This window comes from Nyctereutes procyonoides, unplaced genomic scaffold, assembly GCF_905146905.1.
Source record: "Nyctereutes procyonoides isolate TBG_1078 unplaced genomic scaffold, NYPRO_anot_genome, whole genome shotgun sequence".
Taxonomy (NCBI): domain Eukaryota; kingdom Metazoa; phylum Chordata; class Mammalia; order Carnivora; family Canidae; genus Nyctereutes; species Nyctereutes procyonoides.
The window spans coordinates 20,794,679-20,804,263 of NW_026575052.1; the positions used below are offsets into that span (position 1 = coordinate 20,794,679).

The following is a 9,585-nucleotide window of genomic DNA, read 5'->3' on the forward strand; positions in this document are numbered from 1 at the left end:
CCCGGGCTAATCAGAGTGGTCAGAGCTCTTCAGGCTGGAAGATCAGGAGGGCTTCCTCTAGGAGGTGGCATTTGAAGGGAGCCAATGCAGATGGCTTTCACCTGGGGACCAGCGTGGGGGTGGGCCAACCAGGCTGATGCAGTCTTTAAAAGAAAAAAACCTTCCAGCTCCACGTCTAACAGATTTCACCTAAACCAGCCTTGCTAAATCTCAAGCCCCATGAAACCCGTTTCTGTTATAATCTCTCTCTCTTATCTCTTCCTTCCCATCCTTTCTCATTCTCCTCCCCCAAAGGATGGGAAATCTTCAAAGAAAAAGATGTGTCACTGTAAGTATTCAGCCCAAGAAGTGGGCCAGATAAATTATTAAAACACATAAAAAGACAGTGAGTCGTGGGGCGGGGAGCCGGTACAAGCCGAATAGCCACCCCAGGTGGACGGTGGGCTGGTGGCGCCCACGGAGCCCCTCCTCGGAGTCCTGGGCAGGCTAAGGTTTCACCACAAGGCCCACCTCTCTGGTTTCTCGCCCCAGGGCCAGGTCGGTGGGGGCGGGGGGTGTCACGATTCCAACAGCAGCGAAGTCCCCGGCGCCTGCCCGGCTGGGAAGGGGCCAGGCTGAAGGTGAAGGGGGGCCTTTGTGTCTGGGCTGGACATTTGGGATTTACTTCCCTCAAGACTCAAACTGGTAACTGCGGAGTTTTAGTTCTTGCTTTTATCTCTTTTTGAACTGTAAAAAGAAATTCCCAAGGGGAAGAGGGGATACTTTTTTCTCATGAAAGAAGAAAGCCATGACCGGTTTAAGGAAGTAACCAACTTTTTGAGCACTGTGAGAAAGAACGCTCAGAGTTTTGCTTTGATTTTGAGGCACCCTGGCACCGGTGGGGGGTAGGGGGTGAGACAGACCAACAGCAACCCCGACTGAATGCCATTTCCTTTGGAGGGGTTGCAGGAGAGCTCCTGCTCTGAATCAGACTCTCAAACCACTCCCCCCACCTCCCTCCTACTCCTGACTCCCGTTATCCTGCTCTGTCTTTTCATTTTCCTACAGCTTGGAGGGGGGACGGTGGGTGGTAGTGGCCTCACTTTGGTGGTATTGACGTTTTGGCTGGATAATGTTTTGTTTTGGAGGGCTGTCCTGTGCATTGTAGGATGTTTAGTGGCAGCCCTCTACTTGCGACCCTCAGACATTGTCAAATGTCCCATGAGGGTACCAACTGCCCTCGGTTAAGAGCCAGGGCATAGCTTGTGCTGCCTTCTGACTTGGTGCACTATGGGCCCATTTGCTGAGTGTATTGTTTCTTGTCTGACTTCCACTTGGTAGAGTGGGGAGCTCAGTGAGAATGGGGATTGTTTTGTTCCCTGATGTATAGTAAGTCCCTAAAACAGTGTTTGTCACAGAACTGGCACTTCCTCAATATCTGTTTCCAGATGAGGGACTCTCTCTAATGGTGGGATGTGGGTTTGAGACTGTGTTGGGCAGCAGCATCATGCAGTTAAAGCAGCCCGGCCCATTGGATCAACAGGCTTGGGTTCAGTTTCTTACCAGGCCACTGGCTAGCTGTGTGACCTAGGACAAGTGACTTCACCTCTCTGAGCATAGTGGTTTCCTTTCTTTGTAAAACAAGTACAAGCCTGCATCAGAGAGTGGTTGTGAGGGCTAGCCACCCTTTAGGATGATGCCTGGCATGTAGTAGGTCCTGGTTAAAGGAGTGCAATATAAAATGGACAATAACAATATTCTGGGGAGTTCCAGCACTCCTCAAATGAAAGCAGCCTGTTACTGGCATCAATATACCAGATTATAAGATTAGCCTTCATTTTCACTGGAGAGGGTGTGTGAGAAACGAAGTTTAGACGATGGAAGTAAGGCACTGTTGAGACATTGTTGAGTAAGACATTGTAAGAGATTGATGACTCGAGGCCCCTGCAGCTCCCAATGTCCTTTTGAGACATGTTGATGCCCAACGCAGTGACCACCAGCCACACACGGCTATTGATCTCTTGTGATGTGGCTAGTCTGGGTGGAGATGTGCACTAAGTGTCAAGTACACACCAGATTTCAAACAATTAGTGCAACCCAAAGAATGTAAAATATCTCATTATATGTTGAAATTATAATATTCTTGGTGTTTTGGTTAAATAAAATATATTATTCATTTCATCTGTTTCTTCTTACTTTTTTTCTATGTTGAAGAGGGATATGGCCTATATATTATTTCTTTTAGTGTTCTTATAAGCTTCTAAAATTTTTTAGTTTTCGTTTAAATTTCTTTATTGAAGTATAATTAACACACAGTGCTGTATTAGTTTCAGGTGTACAATACAGTGATTCAACACTTCTGTTCACTACTCAGTGCTCATCTTGATGAGTCTTACTCTAATCCCTGTTTCTTTTTACTTAAAAAAAAATGTGGCTACTAGCAAATTTAGGCTTATGCATGTCGCTCACATTGTCTTTCTTGGGCAATGCTGCTGCAAGGAGCTGGCAGGAAGGGCAGACTTGAGCCTCCATTTTACAGACCACAAAACTGAGGCTTGCAGAGAACTCAGTCCCAGGGTAATAGCCGTGTCCTCACTCTTAGCACAGGGTTTTCTTTTCCCACGCCCGGGCTGCTGGGTACCAGGCCGAACTCAACAGGCCCACGGTGTCCCAGCAGAGCAGGCATTCTCCTTGAGATCCACAAAGGTGGGGTGGGACCCCTTGATGTCGCCCTCCCCTCCGCAGAGACTTCCCCAGACAAAACAAACAAGCCCTTGGGTCTGGCGAGCTGCAGCGGGGAGCGGAAACCGAGGAAGATCAAAGACCCAGCGGTTACCCCCTTCCGGGCCGCGCAGCTGGCAGCGCGCCCCGACCCCGGGAGGGCACCCACGGGCCCCCGGCGTGAGGCCTGCGAGCGATTGGCTGGCAACTCGTGGCTTTCGGACGCTTGCAGCCGCCGCCAGGAGTGGGCTGGGCCCAGAAAGGGCTGGAGGCGCGGTGCGGGCTCCCCTCGGACTCCCAGATCAAAACGTAGAGGGGCGGAGCGGGGGGTGCTGCGGGCGGTGCGGGTGGGGGCGGGGGCACGGGGCGAGCAACGAGCCAACACTTTCTGCAAAAGTCAGGTCCTGGTAGGATCGGGAAGGGGCAGTGCAGCCGACCCCAGCGCCCCCGCCGCGTCTCCTCTCTCGACCTCAGTCCCGTCACCTGTGAGCTGGAGCCGGAGTCCTGCCCAGCGCTCTTCGAGGAAACCGAGCGGAGGGAAGGTGCAGCGCTGTTAGCGGGAGCAGAGGCCGATCCGGAGAAGACGGGACCCCGGGGCGTGTCCTCCCAGCACGCCTACTGCCCAAGGGCCCCCCCCTCGCGGCCCCCGTCCCCGACCTCCCGGCCACCCCCCGGCCCCGCAGCCCCCCGCGCGGGACCGGAGCCCGCGGCCTGGAGGGGGGCGCTGCGCCTGCCCCTCGGCGCCTGGCCCCGCCCCGCGGCCCCGCCCCGCGGCCCCGCCCCGCCCCCGCCCCGCCCCCGCCCCGCCCCCGCCGCGGCCCGCCTCGCCTTTGATGCGCCGCGCCCGGCCAATGGGCGCGCGGGGAGGCGCGGGCCGCGGCGGCGGGCTGGGGGCTCGGCGCGCCCCGGCGTCAGTCGGGCCGCGGCGACGGCGGCAGGAGCGCGTCCCGGCGCCGCCTCGGGCTCGGCTCGGCGCGGGGCTGCTCCGGGGGAGGAGAGCCAGGCGCGGCTCGGGAGCCGGGGGAGCCGGGGGAGCCGGGGGAGCCGGGGGAGCCGGGGGAGCCGCGGGCCCCGCGGGCCGGGCGCATGGCTTAGGGACGCCGCCGCCCGCCGCGCCCCCAGCATGGGGAAACTTCACTCCAAGCCGGGTCAGTGTCCCCGCCCGCGCCGGCCCCTGGCCCCTGGCCCCTGGCCCCGGCCGCCCTCGCCCTCGCCCTCGCCCTCGCCCTCGCCCTCGCCCTCGCCCTCGCCCTCGCCCTCGCCCCCGCGACCGCTAACTCTCTGCCTCTCCTTTCTTTCCGGCTCCCGCCGCCGCCGCCGCCGCCGCCGCCGCCGCCGCCGCCGCCGCCGCCGCCGCCGCGCGCGATGTGCCTGCAGCCGCCGTGTGCAAGCGCAGGGAGAGCCCGGAAGGTAGGGGCGCGCGGGGCACGCACGGGGGGAAGGACGGCGAAGCCCGCGGGCTCTCATCCCCCAGGCCCCCTCCCCCGCCCCCAACTCCCGCCACCAGTCCCACAAACCCGCTGCGGGGGCAGCCTTCGCGCCCCCTTCCCGCCCCACCTACCCCTCCTGGCCGTCCCGGGCTCTCTCCCGACCCTCACCCCCTCCTTCCGCGGCCCCCGCCCTCCGCGCTCGCTGCGCCCCCTCCTCAGACTTCTAACCCCTTCCCCGGGGCTTGCCCCAGGCTTCCCGGCCCTCACCGCCGTCTCCCGAGATCGGGGCCCCGGCGCCCACTGCGCCCCTCTTCCCCTCGTCCCGTGCTCGCTGCGCCGGTCCTCGGACCCTCACCCCTGACCTCCGCAGTCCTGCCCTCTGGCTCCTGCTCTTCTGGTCGGCGGCCTTTCCTCCGGGGTGCTGCTCCCCCTTCGCGCGCCCCCCTGGGTCTCCGCTGAACCCCTCCCTCCCGACGACCTGCGTCCCTATCTCGGACGGTGCCCCGCTGCCTCCGCCGCGCCCACTCTCCCTCCCCTCCCGGGTAACTTTCGGCCCAGGGGCCAGACTCAGGGGCGTCTTGTCCTCCCCGCCCCAGGTGACAGCTTCGCCGTGAGCGCCGCCTGGGCTCGGAAAGGCATCGAGGAGTGGATCGGGAGGCAGCGCTGCCCGGGCGGGAGCTCTGGACCCCGACAGCTGCGGGCAGCGGGCACCGTTGGCAGAGGAACCCGGGTACGCTCCCCACCTACCTTTCAGCCCCAGAGGCGGGTCTCCCTACCCACCCGCCCCAACTTCTAGCACCCTCTTGGCACAGCTTCTAAGTCCAGAAGTCCCTCCCACCCCGTAGGTACCCCCCCTGTCTTGGGGAACCTTAGAGGTGGCTCAGGTGTCAGTCTCCCGTCCAGCTGGGGGGTAGAGGGCTGTCTGGGGAGGGAAAGGTCCCTTCCCATGAGGTGGTGGTGCAGCTCCAGTCTGTGGGGGAACTCGTCTGTGCTGGAGGGACTTGGGGGCCTGCTCTGATTTCTACCTTGTTTCTGTGGCCAGCATTAAAGGGTGGGTTTGGAGGGGGGTGCTAGGAAGACAGGGAAAGCATGTAGGGGTGTCTGGGTGGAGGGTGGGACTGTACTGGCCTCCACATGTGTTCCAAGTGTCTGTGGCATTCATTGGTACCATCTGCCCAGGAACCCTAGTAGAAGGGGCTGTGATGTGGGTAGCAGAGCCTGGGGGACTCTGAAATCTGGTAGAGCCCTTCACTGGGCCCACAGGGAGAGAGAGGGTTTCCTGCTGCTGTAGCCAGGGCCTGCCCTGAGCCTTACCCCAGTGGGTCACTGAGATTGGAGTTGTTCCTGGGGGTGGGGGTGGGGGAGCAGTAGATGCGACAGGGGAGTGAGTCCAGCCCCAGCTCTTGGCCTGGGACTGGTGCTCACAGATGTCCAATGAGCTCTGGAACTCTGCACGGGGCTTTCAGATGGTCTGCGTGGAACTCGAGCAAGCCAAGGATCAAAGGATGAATCAACTTTTTGATGTGACATTTAATTTTTTTTTTTTTTTAACTTCGAGGGGAACGGACTGAGTCTCAGGTCTGGTTAGTTCTTTGGTCCTGTCCATGGGCTAGGGAGGGAGGGGCCTGTGGAGTTTTCAGATGTGTGTGTGTGTGTGTGTGTGTGTGTGTGTGTGTGTGTGTGTTTGGGAGGTGGCATCTGGGTTGGTTGCGGTTGGGAGGTGGGCCTGTGACTAACGTGCACTCTTGTGAATGTATGAAATAATCTCCGCATCTGGGAGAAGCCCCCATCTCCTCCTCCACCGCCTCCCTTAGCTGGGGGTTTTCTCTTCATTTTTCTTCATCTGTTGGCTGGACTGGAATTGGAGCTGCTGTCCCCTTGTAAAGGTCAAACCTTGGTGGGTGGGGGGCACTGCGGTTGGGGCCCTTTAGAAAGAGAACTATAAACTTCCCTTTCTTCCCCCACCATTTATAGTTTTTGATCTACTTACTTATTTAAAGTCCAGTGAAAATGATCCGATTTAGCCATATGAACAAATGCATTTGCAGCTCAAGACAGAGGCCAACTGAGTGGATTTCCATTAATCAAGTTTTGGGTTTTTTCAGCCTGTTTATTTTTACAAAGTATTCCTGCAGAATGACATTTATTTGCAGTCCCTTCTTTTTTTTCCTTTTTTTTTTTTTTCTTTCCTTTCCTCAACTGCCAGGCAGCTTGCTCCATGCTTTAGGGGAAACTTGAAATACAAGCGAGGGCTTACTTCAATTGACTTTTATCTTCAAAGCCATAACAAATGTTACCCGCATGTTTTTGGTGGGTCTCCTTGGCATCCAGTCCTGGAGGATGGGAGGGAGGAGGAAGGAAGGAGAGGAAAACAAAAGTCTGTCGTTTTTAATTAAATAGTAGTATTCCCAGCAAGAGGAATGTGAGCCAGTAAAAGTTGCCATTGGGGGAAATGAGGGAGGGTGGGGAGGGGGCCCCAGCTTAAGTCTGTGGCTTTGGTGAAGTCATGGAATCTTGTTGCTTAGTTTCTTCCCCCAGCTGAGGACAGCATGGGGTGGTGCTTGCCTCGCTTCCTCAACTCCTCTCTCAGAGAAACACTGAGGGTTCATTAACCTTTGTTCAAAGCACTTTTAAAGATGTGAGACACGGAGCCATCAGTGTGACATATGTTAGGTGGTGGAGGGTGGGCCCTGCCATCCAAGGTAGTAAGAGGAGGGGCCCTCTGCTCCTTGGGGAGTTCTGCTTGGTGACTGGGACCCAGGCACCCAAGTTTCCACCAGCTCTGGCCCAGCCACCAAACCCACAGGGGTGGGGATGGCAGTTCGCCCTGGGAGAGGTCAGGGGAAGCCCAGGGTGTGGCGCTGCTTGGTGGGGACATGTGCACGGATTTCAGGTGTTGCCTGGAGGAATGTTTGTTATCTTAATAGTCAAGCATGTCTTTTACCAGGAAAGATAGTAACTAGGACATCAAGCCCACGATTTCACGGATATTATCACTTAGGATGGAGCTAAATTGAAAGAGAGTGTTGAAAGTTGATTCTGAGAAAAACATTAAGTACAAGTGGTCAAATTTGTGACTGTGGAAATGGAATGTCCACAGTTTGGGAAACCTGGAGAAATAGTGAATGAGACAGCAGTGGGCAATCTCCTGTCTAGTTTAATTTCCGTGATTCCCAGCAGCGCAGAAAGGGTGGCTGCAGGCTCTTCCAATAGATCATCAGGATGTACGGTGTGGGCTCCAAAGTCAGCTGGATTCTGGGGGCTGGCAGACAGGGCTCCCCCTCCAGCCCCAGGCCCAGGATGGTCTCTGTCTTTACTTCTTCACCTGGCTTTTCACCAAAGTGGCTGGAAGCACATTAGGGGTTCATCCAACTGGCATTATTATTATTGTGATGAACGTTGCTATATATTAAGTGCCTGTATATGTCAAGCACTTTGCTTACATGATCTTACTCCTCTTCATAGCCCTATAAAGTTGTCAGCCGGTTGGTGTGGACTCTGTCTTTCTGTTTCTCTGGAGCACTTTCTAGACAATGGGGGCCATGTGTAGCAAAGCCCTGTGCTAGGGCATATGCCCAGAGGGTGCCTCCCTTACTAATTTCCAGAGAGGCGGCATGCTGACCAGCTGCTGAGCACTTGGGGAAGAGGTGGGTGGTGGGCCAGGCAGGAGCAGAAAGGGCCCCTGCATGCCCTCTTCCTTCCTGACTGGGCCTGAGTAGCTTAGTAAATGTCCAGGGTGGGTCCCAGTTGCTTGGAAGGTCCTGGGATGTGAGAGGGTGACCTTGCTGGCACTAACCTACACCTGCCATCCTGAGTACAAAAATAAATGAGGTCAGGCTCTGGCACTATAGCTTGTCACCTTGCATAAGCCATTGTACCTAACCTCATCTGGGAGATGGGTATAGTAACATTCTCATCCCTGGCAGGGTTATGGCACATGATTCTTCAAAAAGAGTTCAGAAGGGGGAAAGGTACTAGGAGGTTTACCAAGGTGGCTGGGGGAGATAGGAGCCCAGATTATGAATCCAGAGACTTCCTGCCTTCGCCTGCCCTGCCATATGCTATAGACGTGCTTGGAGGGACACAGGCTAAGGGCTTCTGCTCTCCCCCCGTGGGGTGTGATGGAACTTCAAGGAGTCATGTGTTCAGAGGAGAACACTCATGAGAAATGTGACGAGTCCAAGTACTATGAGAGAAGAACAGTAAAGCGAACGATTTAAACATCAGACAACAGTGTGCTAAACACTTAGAAGTTTGAATAAAGCATAATCATCTCAAAGGGATGCAGGAGGAGAGGTAAACATGAAGCTGTAATGGCAGTTACAAAAGAAAACCAGTTGGAAATACCAGGTCTACAAAAATGTCATATAATAGGATGGGTGAAATCAAAAAGCTTGTCGAGGAATGGAGCCGTGGAGTAGACAGGGAGAGCCTGATGGCCTAGCCCTTGGAGAAGCAGAACCCGGGTGCCTGTGTGCTCGCGTGCTGTGTACCTGCGTGTGCTTACATGAATGTGTGGGACCAGATTTAAGGCCAATCCCCCAACCCCACTCCATCCCTGCAGTTTGGCTTTTCTGTTATTTTATGGCAGCGCTGCCTTAAGAGTCGGGCTGAGAGCTGTGGTGCCAGCAAGCTTGTGGGTTGATGGTGGCTGCCAGGCAGGTTGCTTATTGATTAGGGGGCACCTAGTGCATTTTGACATTTGGGGAAGATTGGGAGGGCGCAGCCTGGGTCATAGCCCGCGAGGACGTGTGGTCCCGGGCGATGAGATTGGAGGCTGGCTCTGGGCCCGGCTGCTGCCCGAGTTGCCGGATTCCAGGGGAATCACCCTTGAATGATACCAGTTGGCACAATTAAAAGGCCCCATGTCTTCACCATATGGAAAGCGTTAGGCCTCCTTACGTGGTTTCGAAGCTATGTGCCGGGAGGTAGACTTGACATTTGAGGTAAAGCATAAATTAAATATTTGGTGTTTTCAGAATTAAAAGATGATTTGCTTTGAGGCTGGTGGAGGCATCTGGGCCTCCACTTGCTGGCATCTTTGGGTTCTCCATGGAGGGTCTCTGCCTGTGGCACCCAGGGCCAGCCTCTTAGCCCTACCTGGCAGCTTTCTTTATCCTGGGGGAGTGGGGAGGAGAGCCTGGGTGCGGGGGTGGGGGGGTGGGGAGCTGGGCAGGGTGCCAGGTGGGGCTTCTGGCTTCCAATAGGGTTGGGCCTCTCAGGAGGGTGGGTGGTGGGCAAGGGTGTCATATTCTGAAGGCTTTAATGGATCTCTGTGATGTGGTCTCTGGGAGGCCTCGAGGAGCATCTCATCCTGCCTTTGAAACTTTTCTTCCCTGAGAAAGAAGTTCCCCTGGGTCAGGCCGATGCATGTTCTAGTCCCTCGTTCAGAAACAGCCCCTCCACATTTACTACAAACTGTAGTAAGCCTGGGGAGAGGCTGAACCAGGAAGCA

The 9,585-nt window shown here is 56.1% G+C and overlaps 1 protein-coding gene across 1 annotated transcript in view; it reads left to right on the forward strand.

Moving 5' to 3' along the window:
• The first annotated feature begins 3,648 nt into the window (after window positions 1-3,648).
• Window positions 3,649-9,585, forward strand: part of NKD1 (NKD inhibitor of WNT signaling pathway 1) — an 83,847-nt gene continuing 77,910 nt past the window's right edge. The window contains exons 1-3 of the mRNA XM_055332154.1: window positions 3,649-3,848; window positions 4,078-4,110; window positions 4,727-4,860. Coding sequence (XP_055188129.1) covers window positions 3,824-3,848; window positions 4,078-4,110; window positions 4,727-4,860 — 192 coding nt within the window. The 5' untranslated portion in view covers window positions 3,649-3,823. The remainder of the gene's footprint in view (window positions 3,849-4,077; window positions 4,111-4,726; window positions 4,861-9,585) is intronic.